This window comes from Myotis daubentonii, chromosome 18 (genome assembly GCF_963259705.1).
Source record: "Myotis daubentonii chromosome 18, mMyoDau2.1, whole genome shotgun sequence".
NCBI classification, from domain to species: Eukaryota; Metazoa; Chordata; class Mammalia; order Chiroptera; family Vespertilionidae; genus Myotis; species Myotis daubentonii.
The window spans coordinates 11,727,611-11,748,133 of NC_081857.1; the positions used below are offsets into that span (position 1 = coordinate 11,727,611).

General features: G+C 42.3%; 1 protein-coding gene across 1 annotated transcript in view; it reads left to right on the forward strand.

The window, feature by feature from the left end:
- Window positions 1-18,599, forward strand: part of LOC132221249 (membrane cofactor protein-like) — a 222,403-nt gene extending 203,804 nt beyond the window's left edge. Inside the window, exons 6-11 of the mRNA XM_059675414.1 lie at window positions 4,318-4,500; window positions 7,999-8,046; window positions 9,968-10,006; window positions 14,208-14,249; window positions 15,668-15,703; window positions 18,287-18,599. Coding sequence (XP_059531397.1) covers window positions 4,318-4,500; window positions 7,999-8,046; window positions 9,968-10,006; window positions 14,208-14,249; window positions 15,668-15,703; window positions 18,287-18,315 — 377 coding nt within the window. The 3' untranslated portion in view covers window positions 18,316-18,599. The remainder of the gene's footprint in view (window positions 1-4,317; window positions 4,501-7,998; window positions 8,047-9,967; window positions 10,007-14,207; window positions 14,250-15,667; window positions 15,704-18,286) is intronic.
- Window positions 18,600-20,523: the final 1,924 nt, after the last annotated feature.

The following is a 20,523-nucleotide window of genomic DNA, read 5'->3' on the forward strand; positions in this document are numbered from 1 at the left end:
TCGAATGGGCCAGATGAATATTCACTTGTTGGAGGGAGCAGACTGATTTGTTCTGGGCCAAACAAATGGAGTAGTGACCCTCCTGAGTGTAAAGGTAATGACATTTTTATTTATTTTTTCATTTGTAAATAGTATGGAAATACTTTGTAAATACTTGACTAACAAGTAAACAGAATAGCTATATATGCTATTCTGGAACTGTAGCTAGCAGGAGGCTTGGGTTGCCCCCGGCGATGGAGGAAGCCAAGGTTCCCACCTGCCCTGGCCAGCCCTGGGCTTCGCTCAAGGCTACAAAGTTTCAATTATAGAAGATAAAGAAATCCCAGATATCTGCTTCCAGCCCATCCTGGCCTCCGCTCAAGGAGGCACTGAAAAAAAAAGAAAATAAAATAAGGAGAGACTGGGAGCTTGGATTGCTGGGGGGTGTGGCCAGCCTGAAAACAGCCATCAGCCCCTCACCCAGGCTGGCCAGGCACCCCAGAAGGGATCCCAATCCTGAAGGGGGTGTGGCCAGTCTGAAAACGGCCCTCTCCCCTTCACCCAGGATGGCCAGGCACCCCATCAGGGACCTCCACCCTGAAGGGGGTGTGGCCAGCCTGCAAACAGCCATCAGCCCCTCCCCCAGACTGGCCAGGCACCCCAGAAAGACCCCCACCGTGATCTGAGACACCCTCCAGAGCAAACTAGCTGGCCCCCACCCATGAACCAGGCCTCTATCCTATATAATAAAAGGGTAATACGCAAATTGACCCGAACAGCAGAATGACTGGGAATGACTGGTCACTATGACACACACTGACCACCAGGGGGCAGACACTCAATGCAGGAGCTGCCCCCTCGTGGTCAGTGCGCTCCCACAAGGGGAGCTCTGCTCAGCCACAAGCCAGGCTGATGGCTGCCAGTACAGCAGTGGTGGTGGGAGCCTGTCCTGCCTCCTCAGCAGTGCTAAGGATGTCCGACTGCACCTTAGACATGCTCCCCACTGGCAAGTGGATATCCCCTGAGGGCTCCCAGCCTGCCAGAGGGATTTCTGACTGCCAGCTTAGGCCCAGTCCCCCCAGGGAGCAGGCCTAAGCCAGCAGGTGGCCATCCCCCGAGGGGTCCCAGACTCTGAGAGGGCACAGGCTGGGCCAAGGGACTACCCCCCCCCCAGTGCACAAATTTTTGTGCACCAGGCCTCTAGTCTAATCTAATAATAGACAAACATGCTAATTGACCGTACCTTCACTACACTTCCCATCGGCTAATCAGCATGATATGCAAATTAACCACCAACAAAGATGGTGGCTTATTTGCATATGTAGGTGCCAAGCAATGGAGCGAAGCCCGTTGGCCCTGGGCAGGAGCAGCAAGTGAAGGCCGGCGTGGCGAGCGAAGAGCGAAGCCCACCACGACGGCCTCTCCCGGCAAAGAGCGAAGGCCTGGGTTCCGGGCACTGTTGGAAAACTGGTGCCAGCAGCCAGGGGAAGGGGCCCCCGAGGGACCGGACTGAGGGATCCACCCCAGTGCACAAATTTTTGTGCACCGGGCCTCTAGTCCTATATAATAAAAGGCTAATATGCAAATCAACCAAACAGCCGAACGACTGGTTGCTATGATGCGCACTGACCACCGGGGGGCAGACGCTCAATGCACAGCAGGAGCACCGCTCAGCCAGAAGCCAGGCTCACAGCTGGTGAGCACAGCAGTGGTGGTCAGAGCCTCTCTTGCCTCTGCAGCAACGCTAAGGACCCCTTGGAGTGTGTCTGATTGCAGGTTTAGGCCCGCTTCTCCTAAGCCAGCAGTCGGACATCCCCCGAGGTGTCCTGGACTCGAGGGCACAGGCTAGACTAGGGACCCCCCGCACCAGGCCTCTAGTTACAATATAAATATGAGCGATAGACTTGAAGAAGATATTTGCAAAGCACATGTATATAGATCTCTGAAAACAAGTAAGAAAACAACCAATTTTTTAAAAATGGGCAAAATGTTTGAATAGACCGTTTCCACCAAAGAAGATGTATGGGTGGCAAAAAAGTACATGAAAAGTTACTCAATGGCATTAGTCACAGAAATGTAATTTAAAAGCACAATGATATACAACTAAACACCTATTAGAATGGTAAAACTAAAAGGGAAAAAACCATACCATTACAAAGATATGGAGTAATTAGATCTCTCATACATTGAAAGTTAAGAATCAAAGTGGTATGTGTATTTAAGAAAGCATTTGATGATTTGTTATAAAGTTAAAGATGCACTCACCATACAACTTAGCAATCCAAGTAAATTAATCCAAGTAAATGTTCACATAGAGCCCTATTATGAGAATATTTATAGCAGCCTCATAATCGTCTCACATTAGAAACAGCCCATCTTTCTCAGTTGGTGAATGGCCAAACAACCATGGTGCATCCATATAATGCGATAATGCTGCGTAATATAAAGGATTGCGCATCTAATCTTACGAGTACAGAAGTGAATCTCAAATGCATTATGCTAGGTGAAATAAGCTGTACTCAGAGGCTGTGATCCCATTATGACATTCTGGAAAAGAAGCATTACAGGGATAGAAAACAGATCAATGGTTAGCTGGTGGAAGGTGGTTGAGGGATGGGGACAGGGAGAGTTGATTACAAAGTGGCATGAGGGAATGTTGGAGGTAATGGAACTTTTCTGTGTCTTTACTGTGGTGATAATTACATGGTTAGTATTTGTGTTGATCAAACCTCATTCAGCTATGCACTTATAAGGATGCATTTTAACATATGTAGGTTATATCCAGTAATTCTAACTTACAGAAACAATTTCTGTGATTAATATCAGTTCAGCACAACAAGGAATAGATCAATGAACTTGAAGTGAGGACAGTTGAAACCAACCAGATGATTTGAAAGAAATATTTTTTATTACATCTAGAAAGACTTATAACCTGGGGAACAACTAGCAGTCAAATATGCATGGAGAATAGCAAGGAGTCAAGTATGCATGTCATTGGAGTTCAGAGAGAGAGGAGAAACAACAGTATAGGTGATTATTTGAATAATTATCCACATTTGATCCATAACAACCACCCCACATGTCCAGGAAATTCAGTGACCCTAGCAGGATAAATAAATTTTGAAATTTTACCAAGAACCACCCGCTGAAGTAACCAATCATGGTAAAACTTCTGAAAACAAACAAAAAGCAGCCAGTGTGAGGGGGAAAGCAACACCAACATATTACATTCGCCCCACCCAGAAGACAGCTGACTTCTCTTAAGGAACTTGTAACTAGAAGACAATAACATCTACTAAACTGCTGACAGAAAATAAAACAGGACACCTAGAAATCTCTGTCAAGGGAAAAATCTTTTAAAACTGAAGGTGAAATAAAAACTTTTTAAGGTAAACTAAAGCTAAGGGAATTGTCACCACCCCACCCGCACTACAAGAATTGCTAAAGGACGTTCTCTTGGCTGAAGGAAAAGATACCTGATGGACACTCAGGTCCACATGCAAAGAGGAAGAGCTCACTTCCAGTTTATTCTCATAAGATGCTCTCTGTACTCACTGCCAGTCAGTGTTTGATTTTTTCCCAAATTCTGCCAAACCCATTTCTGGATCCTGAAATCAATCTAGAAGGTCAGGACCAGGGTTTTTGTTCTTGAGAAGTAGAGTACAATGGGAAATACCAGAGTCTAAGTATTAACTTTTTACTTTATGTCAGGCCTGTAGGATTACATACTGGTTTACAAAGGAAAATGTCGTTTTTGATTCCTGGGTTGGAAGCCAAACTGTATGGAAACACTGCCCTGACTCCTTGGCCTTTCTGTGTCTTGAACATCCCAGTTCTTGTACTTTGTCAGTCCCTGAGAACCTTCTCTCTGCATCTCTGCAGAGCCAGCTGCTTTCCAGTTTTCACATTTGAGCGGAAGCATTTTCTCATCACAAGAGCCTCTCCTGCCTTGGTACAGAAGCAGGGCACTGGGCTCAGTGTCAGCGTGAAATTGTAACAGAGCCCTAGGGCCAAAGAGCGTCCAAAGGCTGTGTTTGAACTTACTAGGAAACTGTCCCTGGGAGGCAGACCTTTCTCAAAACTTGTCAATACTGGGGCGAAATGTAGGAAAGCCAATAAACCTAATGACATCTCTTCTAGGTGGGAAAGATGGTTGGATGGCGTGAAATCTATTTTCCTGGAATTAAAATGCAGGAGTAAAGTTTTTAAAAGAAGATGAACATCCTGCCTTCCATTCCTTGCCTCTTCGTTCACAGTGGAAATGACTACCTTGCACTCGGTTTTCTCTCCTCGGCTAAAACAGCTTTTCATTAATTCTGAAATTTCTTCACTTTTCAGTGGTCAAATGTCCATATCCATCACTCCCTGGTGGAACTATTGTGTCAGGATTTGGGAAAAAATATTACTACAAAGCAGGAGTTGAGTTTGAATGCAACCAGGGTTATTCCCTTCAAGGCAGCCGCAAAATTGTCTGTGAAGCTGATAATACCTGGGTACCCGAGATTCCTCGCTGTGTTCAAGGTACAAAGAGTGTCTTTTACTTTCTTTTCCTGTTTAGATTTTATGTCTTTGAAATATAAGTGACAGAGTAATTGAAGTGAAGCAGTTTTAGTATTTATGTCTTAACATGACACATGTCAAAGTCACAAAGAATTCTGCTTTTGTTACTTGTGTATTTTCATAGGGTTGGCACTTTATGTATATCACACAGGTTATAAATTTTTCTTCTTTGACTTTATGTGTACTGCATAGCAGCCATCTTTAAGAAAATTGCAGCATGGATATTTTCATCTGAATAAGTTAAGAATGAAAAGACCTTGATTCCTAAGCGGTTAATCCAGTCGAAATTATTTTCTTTTCCAATGTTGACTTCCCCTCCTCCCAGTATCACACCTCCGATTTTGAGCCCTTCAGGTTTAGTAACATCCTACTTACACTTTCAAAACCTTTTAAATTCCTGGTGATTTTTAGAAATCATTTCAATTCCTAGGTATTTTTTCATAATCCTTTAACTATCTGGTGATTTACACTCATTCATCAATTTTAGTAATGAAAGGAGGAAGCACATCTTTACAGCCATTCTACTTGTTTTACGTAATGATTCTAAACTTACTTTCCATGGTCCTCAGGTGGCAACAGCTCTGTTAACTTGGCAAGTTATGTAAACCTTAAATGTGTTTATTTACATGTAAAATTGTTCACTGCCTTCCTCACTGGATGGCAGGAACCTCTAAGTGGGATCCATTGAAACATTTAGCACAGTATCTGGCGTATCCTAGTAGGAAGTTGTTAAAGGAAGCTACATGCCTTAACAGCATCGCTCCAGTACGTCAGTGAACAAGAAGATCCATGGCTTCTGTTTTTTAATGTTTGTTTTCTGTCATCAACGTTGCTATTTTGTCCATTTTAAAAGTGACCTATCTGATGACACCTTTACAGGGTATCTACCAGGACAAAGTTTCATTTCCTGGACTGCAAACAGTTCCATTCTTTTTCTATAGTGCAATTTCAACTGGTATTTTCGGGTGGTGTCTCTAGAACAAGGCCCGTATTGCTACTACCGTCCACTCCCATCTCATACAATTATTCTTTTTGTCTTTACTGGGTCCTTTTTTTTAAAATCCTCACCTGAGGATATGCTTATTGCTGAGAGAGAGAGAGAGAGAGAGAGAGAGAGAGAGAGAGAGAGAGAAGGAAAGAAAGAAAGAAAGGGAAAAGGAAGGAAGGAAGGAAGGAAGGAAGGAAGGAAGGAAGGAAGGAAGGAAGGAAGGAAGGAAGGAAGGAAGGAAGGAAGGAAGGAAAGGAAAGGAAAGAAAGAGACATCAATTGGTTGCCTGCCATATGCAACCCAACTGTGGATCAAACCCACAACCTAGGTATGTGCCCTGCCTGGGAATTGAACCTCAACCTTTTGTTTTATGGGAACATGTTGTAACCAACTGAACCACCTGGCCAGGGCTTCACCAGCATTTTCATTTGGGAATAGAAACTAAATTTTATAGCAACTGAAATACAGGGAAAAAACTTACTTATTGAAATGAAATGGAGGACTTGTTGCATGGACTACTCATCAATGGTTCAGCCTAAGACTTGAGAGATTATTTTCATGTGTTGGATGGAGTTGTCTTCCTGATTTCAGTGCTGCTTTCTTTGGCTTCTTGGTTTCAGCAGAAACAAGAGACAGGAGCAGTAGTGGGAAGAGCATTCGCCTGGGCTGACCTCACTTAGGGCCCTCGATTGGTTCTGCTTACTCATGGAACATCATTTCTGTGGGCTTTAATTTCCTGTTGGTTAATGAGGGTGTTGAACTCAAATCTCAATCAGTGGCTTTCAATTTGCTTGTATATTTTTTGTTTTCCTAAGACCTTAAAAATTGAGGGAAGTTATGCATGTTAACATGGTAATTAGAACTCCTTTTTATAATCCCTGTGTATGTGGCCCCTGGTAGCCTCCTTGAGTGTCTCAGTTGAGCACTGTGAGGTCTGGGGAGTGGGTGAGAAGAGATGGTTTTTGCATGTGAAGTTTATACTCATTGACCCATCGTGTTTATGCACATGTCCTAGTGGGTATATGCACTGTGGGATACTGTTTGTTGATATACTCTTTTGAACGAGTTAACCATGAGAATTCATAAAGTGTTTATAAAACAGCTTTATAATTTAGCATTTGAAAGAAGAGCAAATTGATTGTGAGAAAACTTTATAATAAACTATAGGGGTTTTGTATTTTTTAATAATTTTTATACTGTTGAAAGTTTAGATATAATTTTTTATTGTTGAAAGTTTATATATTTTTTATATGCCCACTTCCCCCCCCCATTGACTCCTTCCAGTCTCCCTCCCCTCAACCCAGGCCAAGTTTATAAACTTTAGAGTTTTTTATTTTTTTTAATATTTTTTATTGATTTCAGAGAGGAAGGGGAGGGAGAGAGAGAGAGAAACATCAGTGATGAGAGAGAATCATTGATTGGCTGCCACCTGCAGGTCCCACATTGGGGATCGAGCCTGCAACCCAGGCATGTGCCCTGAACCATGGTATCCCTGGTTCATGGGTCGACGTTCAACCGCTAAGCCAGTGGTTCTCAACCTTCCTAATGCTGTGACCCTTTAATACAGTTCCTCATATTGTGGTGACCCCCAACTTCATTGTTACAAATTGAACATAATTAAAGCATAGTGATTAATCACAAAAAAACAATATGTAAATTATATAGGTGTGTTCCGATGGTCAAAGGGGTTGCGACCCACAGGTTGAGAACCGCTGCCGACTAAGCTATGCTGGCTGGGCAACTATAGCATTTTTTTAAATATCAAAAATCAAAATTTTTCATGGGCCTGTGAAATATAATTTATTAGTTAAAGAAGGAATCAGTAATAATGTAATAATGATAAGGTAGGTCTAATTTTGCTTATATGAAAAAATATCCAAAAAGTACTGAGTGAAAAGAAAAGGATAGAAATGATGTACTGTAGCATAATGCTGCTTGAATGGTAGTTTTGAAAAGAAACATATGTTTAGCCCTGGCTGGTGTGGCTGGGTTGGTTGAGCGTCCTCTCAAGCACCGAAAGGGTTGCTAGTTCGATTCCTGGTCAGGACACATGCCCAGGTTGCGAGCTCAATCCACTATCGTGTTATATCTATGAGGCAAGCAGTCAATGTTTCTCTCACATCGATGTTTCTTTCTCTCCTCTCCCTTCCTCTTTCTCTAAAACTCAATAATAGCATATTTAAAAAAATAATAAACATACAAATGGTTATTTTGATCACTTTTAAAAACTATTTTTAGTTAACTTCTGTTATTTCCATTATAAATACAAAGCTGTAGTGAAGATTCTACTACATTGTTATGTATTTTTAAAATACATATTTAGATTAAATGCCCAGAAGTAGAATTGCAAAGTTCAGAAAGTATCTGAATTTTTTATTTTAATGACTAATTAATATTTTTTAAAAATAAAAATTAAATTCATAATATCGTATTGATAAGGCTAATGAATGGTGTCAAAATTGTTTTTGCAGATGGCAAGCCTGTTCAACCAACCAAGGCTCCAGTTCCAGGTAGTCCAGGTTCAAAAACTCTTTGTCCTACTTCTACTGTTAAGAAGTTTATAACATGATGGGTGGAAAATGAAGTCATGTATTAATTTTCATTTCTTTAATTATCAGATAAGTGTTTTGGTCTACTTTACTTATTTATGTCCTTTGTTCTGTTAGGTTTCTTAATTATTTGTGTTGATTTATCAGAACTCATTATAAATTTAAGCCTCTTTTACTTGAAGTGAACATTGTTTTCTAGGTTCCCTCCCCCCCCCCCCCCTTCGTTATTTTTACCAGTCAGTGTCCTTTTAAGAATTTTATACTATTGGGTATAGAGTGCTTTATAGAACTTTCAATTACATAAGTAGTTGTATATGAATATAAATTTCTAGAATTTCAAATATTACAGAGTAAGAATCTCCTCTTACTCTAGTCCATTGTTACAGTTTCTATACATTAATATCCTATATATGTAGATCTACATATTTTGTCAATTTTTTTTTTTAATCTTAAAAACAGCATCATGCTGTTCATGTTTTCCTAAAACTTTTTACATGTACCATCTTAGATTTGGGTTTGTATTTAGATTTATTCCCATCCTTTTAATGATGACTTTATATATGCCATATTTTACTCTTGCAGTGGTCATTGATTGTGCAGAAGCTTTACATTTATAGGTTGCTAGCTATATCCATCACTTCCCTAATGGCTGGCTATGAGTGTTGTGTCTTTTTATAAAAGCTTTAGGTCTACCCCACACTTCAATTACATAAACATTTCAACCTTGTGTTCTGGTTGCATTTTTGCATTTTTTAAAAAATATATTTTTATTGATTTCAGAGGATGAAGGAAGATGGAGAGAGAGAGAGAAACATCAAGGATGAGAGGGAATCATTGATTGGCTGCCTCCTGCAGATCCCACATTGGGGATCGAGCCTGCAACCCAGGCATGTGCCCTGAACCATGGTATCCCTGGTTCATGGGTCGACGTTCAACCGCTAAGCCAGTGGTTCTCAACCTTCCTAATGCTGTGACCCTTTAATACAGTTCCTCATATTGTGGTGACCCCCAACTTCATTGTTACAAATTGAACATAATTAAAGCATAGTGATTAATCACAAAAAAACAATATGTAAATTATATAGGTGTGTTCCGATGGTCAAAGGGGTTGCGACCCACAGGTTGAGAACCGCTGCCGACTAAGCTATGCTGGCTGGGCAACTATAGCATTTTTTTGAATATCAAAAATCAAAATTTTTCATGGGCCTGTGAAATATAATTTATTAGTTAAAGAAGGAATCAGTAATAATGTAATAATGATAAGGTAGGTCTAATTTTGCTTATATGAAAAAATATCCAAAAAGTACTGAGTGAAAAGAAAAGGATAGAAATGATGTACTGTAGCATAATGCTGCTTGAATGGTAGTTTTGAAAAGAAACATATGTTTAGCCCTGGCTGGTGTGGCTGGGTTGGTTGAGCGTCCTCTCAAGCACCGAAAGGGTTGCTAGTTCGATTCCTGGTCAGGACACATGCCCAGGTTGCGAGCTCAGTCCACTATCGTGTTATATCCATGAGGCAAGCAGTCAATGTTTCTCTCACATCGATGTTTCTTTCTCTCCTCTCCCTTCCTCTTTCTCTAAAACTCAATAATAGCATATTTAAAAAAATAATAAACATACAAATGGTTATTTTGATCACTTTTAAAAACTATTTTTAGTTAACTTCTGTTATTTCCATTATAAATACAAAGCTGTAGTGAAGATTCTACTACATTGTTATGTATTTTTAAAATACATATTTAGATTAAATGCCCAGAAGTAGAATTGCAAAGTTCAGAAAGTATCTGAATTTTTTATTTTAATGACTAATTAATATTTTTTAAAAATAAAAATTAAATTCATAATATCGTATTGATAAGGCTAATGAATGGTGTCAAAATTGTTTTTGCAGATGGCAAGCCTGTTCAACCAACCAAGGCTCCAGTTCCAGGTAGTCCAGGTTCAAAAACTCTTTGTCCTACTTCTACTGTTAAGAAGTTTATAACATGATGGGTGGAAAATGAAGTCATGTATTAATTTTCATTTCTTTAATTATCAGATAAGTGTTTTGGTCTACTTTACTTATTTATGTCCTTTGTTCTGTTAGGTTTCTTAATTATTTGTGTTGATTTATCAGAACTCATTATAAATTTAAGCCTCTTTTACTTGAAGTGAACATTGTTTTCTAGGTTCCCTCCCCCCCCCCCCCCCCTTCGTTATTTTTACCAGTCAGTGTCCTTTTAAGAATTTTATACTATTGGGTATAGATTGCTTTATAGAACTTTCAATTACATAAGTAGTTGTATATGAATATAAATTTCTAGAATTTCAAATATTACAGAGTAAAGAATCTCCTCTTACTCTAGTCCATTGTTACAGTTTCTATACATTAATATCCTATATATGTAGATCTACATATTTTGTCAATTTTTTTTTTAATCTTAAAAACAGCATCATGCTGTTCATGTTTTCCTAAAACTTTTTACATGTACCATCTTAGATTTGGGTTTGTATTTAGATTTATTCCCATCCTTTTAATGATGACTTTATATATGCCATATTTTACTCTTGCAGTGGTCATTGATTGTGCAGAAGCTTTACATTTATAGGTTGCTAGCTATATCCATCACTTCCCTAATGGCTGGCTATGAGTGTTGTGTCTTTTTATAAAAGCTTTAGGTCTACCCCACACTTCAATTACATAAACATTTCAACCTTGTGTTCTGGTTGCATTTTTGCATTTTTAAAAAAATATATTTTTATTGATTTCAGAGGGGAAGGAAGATGGAGAGAGAGATAGAAACATCAAGGATGAGAGGGAATCATTGATTGGCTGCCTCCTGCAAGCCCTCCATTGGGAATGGAGCCCACAACCCAGGCATGTGCCCTTGACCGGAATCGAACCCGGGACCCTTCAGTCTGCAGGCCAGCGCTCTATCCACTAAGCCAAACTGGCTAGGGCACATTTTTGCATTTAAATTGTTGATACATCTGAAATACTCATTCTATACAAGAGGCCCGGTGCACGAAATTCATGCACTTGGGGTGGGGGGGCTCATCCCTCAGCCCAGCCTGTGTCCTCTCGCAGTCCAGGACCCCTCACTCCTTACCACCCACCTGCAGCGGAGGCGGGAGAGGCCCCCACCAACACCGCTGCACACATAGCTGTGAGCCCAGCTTCTGGTTTTGCGGCACTCCCCCTGGGGGAGCGCACTGACCACCAGGGGACAGCTCCTGCATTGAGTGTATGCCCCCTGGTGGTCAGTGTGTGTCAAAGCGACTGGTTGTTCCGCTGATTGTTCCGCCGTTTGGTCGATTTGCTTATTAGGGTTTTATTATACAGGACTAGAGGCCTGGTGCACGAAATCCATGCACTGGGGTTGGGGGGTTCTCTCAGCCTGGCCTATGCCCTCTCACAGTTTGGGACCCCTCAGGGATATCTGCCTAAGTCGTCACTCAGATATCCCTCTTTCAATCCAGGGCTCTTGCAGTCCAGGACCCCTCGCTCCTTACCGCCCACCTGCTGCAGAGGTGGGAGAAGCTCCCGCCACCACCACTGTGCTGTGAGCCCAGCTTCTGGCTTAGCGGGGGTGTCAGGGGGAGCACAGCTCAACCAGAAGCTGGGCTTGCTGCTCCTTAGTGCTGGCCCTGCTCCCTCCCCCCCCCCCACCCCCCCGCCCACTGGTTGACGGGGCCAGTCCGGCCAGGGGAGGGGCTGTGGGAGGTTGAGGTGCCGCGGTTGTGCCCCATCCCGCCTCTGTGGAGGCGCCAGTCCTATGCTGCCACCTCTGCAGAAGGCACCGTGGAGCCTCGTCCCACCTCTGCAGAGGTGCCGGGACTGTGCCACTGCCTCTCCACCACCTCTGCAGAACGGGGGGTCCTGCGACCACCATGGCTGGCCTGGCCGCGCAAGCTTGTTGGACCCACCCCCCCACCCACCCACTGGTTGTTCAGGAAGGTCATTCCGCCATCCGGTCTAATTAGCATATTAGCTCTTTGTTATATAGGATTATATAGGACTAGAGGTCCGCTGCATGAATTCATGGGCCAGTGGGGTCCCTTGGCCTGGCCTGCGGGATCAGGCCAAAATTGGCTTTCTGACATCGCCTAAGGGGTCCCAATTGCGAAAGGGCGCAGGCCAGGCCGAGGGACCCCGCTCACTCTGCAAATGCCCTTTGAGCCTCGGTGCTACCCAGGTGACGCCAGCTGGGGAGGGACCATGGGAGGTTGGCTCCAGGGCATGTCTGGCTCATCTTGCCCCACCAGCCACCTTCATTTTTTTTAAGGTATTAAAAATGTGTCCTTATACCCCCATTACCCCTCTCCACCCTCCCTCCCCCCCTCCCCCCCCCCCCCCCCCCCGCCATGCCCTCACCCCTCCTTGTGTCTGTGTCCATTGGTTAGGCTTATATGCACGTATACAAGTCCTTTGGTTGATCTCTCCCCCTTACCCCCACCCTCCCCTACCTTCCCTCTGAGCTTTGATGGTCTGATTGATGCTTCTCTGTCTCTGGATCTGTTTTTGTTCATCAGTTTATGTTGTTCATTATATTCCACAAATGAGTGAGATCATGTGATATTTATCTTTCTCTGATTGGCTTATTTCACTTAGCATAATGCTCTCCAGTTCCATCCATGCTGTTGCAAATAGTAAGAACTCCTCCTTTTTTATAGCAGCATAGTATTCCATTGTGTAGATGTACCACAGTTTTTTAATCCACTCGTCTGCTGATGGGCACTTAGGCTGTTTCCAAATCTTGGCTATGGTAAATTGTGCTGCTATGAAGATAGGTGTGCATATATCCTTTCTTATTGGTGTTTCTAGTTTCTTGGGATATATTTCTAGAAGTGGGATCACTGGGTCAAATGGGAGTTCCATTTTTAGTTTTTTGAGGAAACTCCATACTGTTCTCCACAGTGGCTGCACCAATCTGCATTCCACCAGCAGTGCATGAGGGCTCCTTTTTCTCCACAGCCTCTCCTGCACTTGACGTTTGTTGATCTGTTGATGATAGCCATTCTGACAGGTGTGAGATAGTACCTCATGTCATTTTGATTTGTATGTCTCAGATGATTAGTGACTTTGAGCATGTTTTCATATGTCTCTTGGCCTTCCTTATGTCCTCTTTTGAAAAGTATCTATTTAGGTCCGTTGCCCATTTTTTGATTGGGTTGTTTATCTTCCTTTTGGTAAGTTGTATGAGTTCCCTATAAATGTTGGAGAGTAAACCCTTATCGGTGATAACGTTGGTAAATATGTTCTCCCATGCAGTGGGCTTTCTTGTTGTTTTGTTGATGGTTTCTTTTGTTGTAAAAAAGTGTTTTATTTTGATGTAGTCCCATCTGTTTACTTTCTCTTTAGTTTCCATTGCCCTAGGAGCTGTATCAGTGAAGATATTACTTCAGCATATCTCTGATATTTTGCTCCCTGTGGATTCCAACGGCATATTTCACAGACCTAGAACGAACTGTCCAAAAATTCATCTGGAATAAAAAAAAAACCCAAATAGCTGTAGCGATCCTGAGAAAGAACAACAAAGTTAGGAGTGATTTCAGTACCAGATATCAAGCTGTATTACAAAGCCATTGTTCTCAAAACTACCCGTTACTGGCACAAAAACAGACATATAGACCAATGGAATACAATAGAGAACCCAGAAATAGACCCAAACCACTATACTCCATTAATATTTGACAAAGGAGACAAGAGCATACAATGGAGTCCAGACAGTCTCTTCAATAAATGGTGTTGGGAAAATTGGTCAGTTACATGCAAAAAAAAAATGAAACTAGACTACCAACTCACACCATACACAAAAATAAACTCAAAATGTATAAAGGACTTAAATGTAAGGTGGGAAACCATAAAAATATTAGAGGAATCCACAGGCAGCAAAATCTCAGACATATGCCAGTCACCTTCTAAATAATTTCCTTTCAATGTGCATGAGTCCGTGCACCAGGCCTCTAGTCAATTTATAATATTTTATAATACTACTTTGAAATAGGAACATTAATATAATTTATATGAAGAAAATAAGAGTATTCATTCAAAGATAAAAATTGTAAACTATAAGTTAGAGGTCTTAATCTTTATTATTGTCTTCTTTCTCTTTTTACTTATTTCCTTTTTTTTTTTTTCTTTTTTCTAGGACGCCCCACTCCCAGTGATAAAACACCATCTAATACATCAGGTATTATTTTATTTTATTTATTTCTCTTCATTATTAGGTATTCTTTTAGTTAGTAATGCTCTGCTGTATGAAACCTTAAAGTCCTACATGGAAATATATTTCAATTATCTGTAGTTTGAGAAGGTATAATCTGTCACAAATGGGGAGAATTAAAATTTTTTAATTTTAATAGTGTAGATACCTTGGCAAATATAAACTGTAGTATGTGTAGACTCATATAAATAATACAGCTTTTAAGAGGTGCCACAAATTAGGATTCCTTGTAAGGTGAAGTAATTTTCTCAACTGCTATATTTAGTTGTAGGTTAAAATTTGTAGAATATAACTTGCTTTTCATGTAACACTGCTTTTGTGATGACAGTTGGTAAGTAAGTTTTCTTTCTATTCATACCTTATATACACAAGACTAAATGTATTATAATTTGGTTTACTTTTTTTTTTTTAATAAGAAGCTGGTGTATCACACTTTATGTACGCTCACATAGTTCACACAATATGTGTTCAAGAAAATTATAAGTATAGTTGTGTCATTTAAATGAAATACAAGTATTTTTGATGAATAAATGAAGAAAAATTTTAAGGTTGGTCTCTTTATAAAATGCACCTTAGGGTCATTAAATTTTCTCTCTGTGGTCAAACTGTCATTGCACCAGTAAATTCAAAGTGATCTTCATTCATTAAACACTTGACAATTTTTCTTATGAAGTAAAAAGAGCAGAGGTAATAAGACATTGTATATTTCTATGCTTTGTTTCATAGAAATTTAATTAAGATAAATTAAGATTTTGTAGAAATATTTATTGCTTTCTTGATAGTAAAAAATACTTGTTTAAGTTTCTAAGCATAATTTTATCCATGTGCCCTGGTGTTTCTTTTGCATTCTTAGAATCTCTTTGGTATCTCTTAATTTGAAGGTGGGCGTACATGAGGAAGAATTGATGATAAGATAATGTATTATTTGAGAAGATTCTACTACATTTCTGTAATAAATTAAAGAACTTTATTATGACTTATTCCACAGACCCACCACTGTTATTGAAAAAATACAATTTCGTAATAAAGTCATAAGAAATGATAGACTGAATACTGAACTATATCAACTAAGATGGAATAATACATTTTTAAAATGATTTTCCCACTAATCTCGTGAATTCTAATTGTTCTAATAATATTTACTAATAACCTAGTGCTGTAGCTACAACACAAAACAGTATTGGGCCCTAAGCCTGGAATCATATGAGAGAAGGGCTCTGTGATCAAATGAGCTGGATGCACTGTCATACTAAACTAGACTGATAAACTTTTTTTTTTTTTTTTTTTTGCTGTAGTTTATAGATGATTTGATTAACTAAAATGTAATTGCCACCTGGAGACCCACATGTGCTCAGTTATCTTAAAACTGGTTTTATTTTTCTCAGGTGCAGGAGTCATTGTTGCAATTGTTTTAGTTGTTGGTAAGTGTCCCAACTTGGATCCCACTTAAATCAAAATACTAATGTGAGGAGCATAACGGTTTTTCAGTTTCTACAGTTTTTATGCTTGAAATTAAGTAAACCAGTCTAGAAACACCTCACGTTTTATATGATACACTGCCTTGTGTTGCTGATTATATATTCTTTATATTCTACTAGAGGCCCGGTACACAGATATGTGCACCAGAGGAGTCCCTTGGCCTGGCCTGCAGGGATTAGGCTGAAACCGGCTCTCTGACATCCCCGAGGGGTCCTGGATTGCAAGAGGGCACAGGCCAGGCCGAGGACCCCACTGTGCATGAATGGGGCTGAGGAGGGACTGCGGGAGGGCTGCAGGGTGTGTCCAGCCCATCTTGCCCAGTCCCGATTGGCTGGACCCCAGAAGAAAGCTAACCTACTGGTTGGAACATCAGCCCCCTGGTGGTCAGTGTGGGTCATAGTGACTGGTCGAATGAACGGTTAGAGGGACACTTAGCATATTAGGCTTTTATATATAGACTAGGGGCCTGGTGCACGAAATTCGTGCACTGGGTGTGTGTGTTGGGGGGGTGTCCCTCAGCCCAGCCTGCCCCCTCTCACATACTGGGAGCCCTCAGGCGTTGACCCCCATCACCCTCCAATCGCAGGATCGGCCCCTTGCCCAGGCCTGACGCCTCTGACAGAGGCGTCAGGCCTGGGCAGGGGACCCTCATTTCCCCCCATCACTGGTTCTGCCCCCAGCCCAGGCCTGATGCCTCTGGCCCAGGCATTAGGCCTGGGCAGGGGACCCCCAGACCCCTCCGATTGCTGGCTCTGCCCCTTGCCCAGGCCTGATGCCTCAGCCAGAGGCATAGACCCCCTTCACCCTCTGATCACCTGATCGGCCCCTTGCCCAGGCCTGACGCCTCCACCAGAGGTGTCAGGCTTGGACAGGGGACCCCCATCTCCCCCCGATCACTGGCTCTGGCCCCCGCCCAGGCCTGAGGCCTCTGGCCCAGGAATCATGCCTGGACAGGGGACCCCCATCTTCCTCTGATCGCTTGCTCCACCCCCCGCCCAAGCCTGATGCCTCTGACCCAGGCTTCAGGCCTGGGCAAGGGGACCATCATATCCCCCCAATCCCAGGCTCAGCAGCCCGCCCAGGCCTGATGCCTCAGCCAGAGGAGTTGACCCTCATCACCCTCCGATCACCAATCACCGGATCGGCCCCTTGACCAGGCCTGAGGCCACTGGCAGAGGTGTCAGGCCTGGGCAGGGGACCCCAGCTCCCCGCAGTTGCAGGCTCCGCCCCTGCCCAGGCCTAACGCCTCTGGCTGAGGCGTCCGGCTCGGGCAGCGGGGACCCGCAGCTGCAGCGGCCCCGCAATCGTGGGCTCCGCTTTAGGCCCAGGCAAGGGACCCCTAGCTCCCGGGACTGCCAGCTTCGACCGTGTCCAGCTCCCATTGCTGGCTCCACCCCTACTTCCTGCTATCACGGGCCAGGGCGGCAAAGGCACCTGATTCTCGGATCATGGCTGGGGGGCAGGGCAAAGGCGGCCCCAGGGCCGCCTTTGCCCTGCCCCCCAGCTCTTAGCTCCCCCCTGGGTTTCCAATCACTGTCAGTGGCAGGGGGCTTCTTCCTGCTTTCCCTTTCGCCTCCCTGCATTGTGCCTACATATGCAAATTAACCGCCATCTTGTTGGCAGTTAACTGCCAATCTTAGTTGGCAGTTAATTTGCATATAGCCCTGATTAGCCAATGAAAAGGGTATCGTTGTACGCCAATTACCATTTTTCTCTTTTATTAATGTAGACTAGAGACTTGGTGCACAAATTCATGCACAGGTGGGGTCCCTCGGGGTGGCCTGTGGGGATCGGGCCCAAGCTTGCATCCCAGCCTCGCAGCTCCAGAGCCCCGCCTGACACCCTGCCTCGGCCTGGCACCACCCCTTCACCTTCACCATTTCGCCTGCAGAGTGATCAATCAGGGCCAGGGCCCCCGCACCCCCCCCCCCTTCCGGCTCCCTCAGCACCTGGGAGCCGGGTGTTGGCTACGCCCATTCCTACGGTCCCACTGTTGTCGGGGCCCATTGGGGTCGGCAGCGCCTCCACTGTCACCCGCTGCCAGCACCACATCACTGATGCCTGCCATGTTCTGCTCCGCCCCCTGGTGGTTAGCACACATCATAGCAAGCAGTCGAACGCCCGATTGAACTCCCAGTCGAACTCCCAGTTGAACGACTGCCTAAGGGGACAATTTGCATATTAGGCTCTTATTATATAGTATAGGACATGTCCACTTAGTAACAAATCCTAAATAATACATGTTTTTTCAAGATGATTAGTCATATGAGTTTGCATCCCAAATATGCTTTGGGTATCTTTGTAAATTAGGAAAGGACTCTTCTCTGCTTGCTGTGGACTGAGTCATTCCAGAGATTTGCCCTTAGATAGTGAAGAGTCCAGAAAGAATATGAATGTATAGCCAGAGCAATGTGCTTAAATAAAATAGCATTTTCTGCCCACTGAACATTAATTTTTCCTGCCAGATTTTGAATCTTGGTGATTAGTTTTCAGTTACATTTCATTTGTTCTTTGGTTTATTGTAGGTGCTTTCCTGGAACTTATTGTCATCTGAGTCCTGTATCGCGACACAAGAAGAGGAAAGGGTAACTTAAAGCACGTTTCTTGAACATATTGGTGCCTCTCCCTCTTGACGTACTTTTGTGCAGCTTGTGTTTTCACTCTGTATTTCATGCATTTTTTTTCAATGTGCCTACATGACTGTGCCATCAGAATTGCATTTCTTTACTAAAAATATTTATAACGAATTATACTATCATTGTAACAAGAAAAATCTGTGTAGAGCTGCTTCAGCTATATGTCTATAAGGAAAATTAAAAAAATTTTATTTTAATTTTATTTTAATCTTTATTGTTGAAAGTTTTGCATATGTCTCCCTTTTCCCCCATTGATCCCTCCCATCCCGCTCCTGCCCCCCACTGCCAGCCTTCACCACCCTATTGTCTGTGGCCATGGGTATTTTCACCATGCGTATGCGTATACGCATATGAGTTCATTCATTGGTCTCTTCCTCACCCCCCACACCCTTCCCCTGCCTTCTCTCTGAGGTTTTACAGTCTGTTCAATGCTTCTATGTCTCTGGGTTTATTTTTGTTTATCAGTTCAGCGTTGCATATATTATTTCTGATGAGTGTCTCTGATTTCTTAGGCTATATTCCTAGAAGTGGGATCACTGGGTCAAATGGGAGTTCCATTTTTAATTTTTTGAGGAAACTTTATATTGTTTTCCACAGAGGCTATACCAGTCTGCATTCCCACCAGCAATGCATGAGAGTACCTTTTTCTCCACGTCCTCACCAACACTTGTTGCTTGTTGATATGTTGATGATAGCTATTTTGACAGGTGTGAGGTACTACCTTATTGTTGTTTTGATTTGCATCTCTCAGATGATAAGTGACTTTGAGCATTTTTTCATATGCCATTTTCCCTTCTGTATGTCCACTTTGGAGAACTATCTGTTTAAGTCCTTTGCCCATTTTTTACTTGGCTTAATTTTTCTTTTGTTAAGTTGTATGAATTCCCTATAAATTTTGGCAGTTAACCCCTTATTGGATGTATCATTGGCGAAAATATTTACCCATGCAGTGGTCTCTCTTGTTATTTTGTTGATGGTTTATTTTGCTGTGCAGAAGCTTTTTATTTTGATGTAGTCCCATTTGTTTAGTTTCTCCTTAGTTTCCATTGTCCTTAGCTTCCATTATGATGTATCCATAAACATATTGCCATGAGAGATGTCTGAGATTCTCCCGCTTATGTTTTCTTCTAGGATTTTTTGTGCTTTCACGACTGATATTTAAGTTTTTTATCCATTTTGAGATAATTTTTGTGTATGATATAAGTTGGTGGTCTAGTTTTATTTTTTTGCATGTATCTGCCCAATTTTCCCAGCACCATTTATTGAAGAGACTGTATTGTATGCTCTTGCTCCTTTGTCAAATATTAATTGAGCATAATGGCTTGTGTCAATTTCTGGGGTCTCTGTTCTTTTCCATTGGTCTATATGCCTGTTCTTGTGCCAGTATCAGGCTGTTTTGAATATAGTGGCTTTGTAGTATAACTTGACATCTGGTATTGTGGTCCCTCCAACTTTGTTCTTCTTTCTCAAGATTGCTGTGGCTATTTGGGGTCTTTTTTAAATCCCATATAAATTTTTGGAATATTTGTTCTAGGTCTGTGAAATATGCCATTGGTATTTTAATAGGAATTGCATTGAATCTATAAATTGTTTTGAATCTATAAATGGTAGTATGGCCATTTTAATGATGTTGATTCTACCAATCCATGAAGATGGTATATTTTTCCACTTGTGTATATCTTACTCTACCTCTTTTTTCAATGTCCTGTAGTTTTTGGAGTACGGGTCTTTTACCTCCTTGGTTAAGTTTATTCTTAAGTATCTTAATTTTTTTTGTTGCAATGGTAAATGGGATTTTTTCTTTAGTTTCTCTTTCTGAGAGTTCATTATCCTATCTAATAAAGATAGAATATGCAAATTGACCATCACTTCACAACAAAGATGTCGGCACCCAAAGCCAATAAGGAGGGAATATGCAGATTGATATGACGAAGATAGCGGCGGCCAGGCCGGGATGCTTGCATCGTAGCCATGGCAACGATGCAGGTGTTCCACCCTTCCCTGGCCGCTCCGGGCCTCTGGGTAGTGCACAAAGGTGGAAGGCAGCGGCTCTGGGATGGAGCGAAGGTGGAAAGGTGGCTCCAGCCAGAACAAAGGTGGTACCAGCAGCCAGGGGAAGGAAGGCC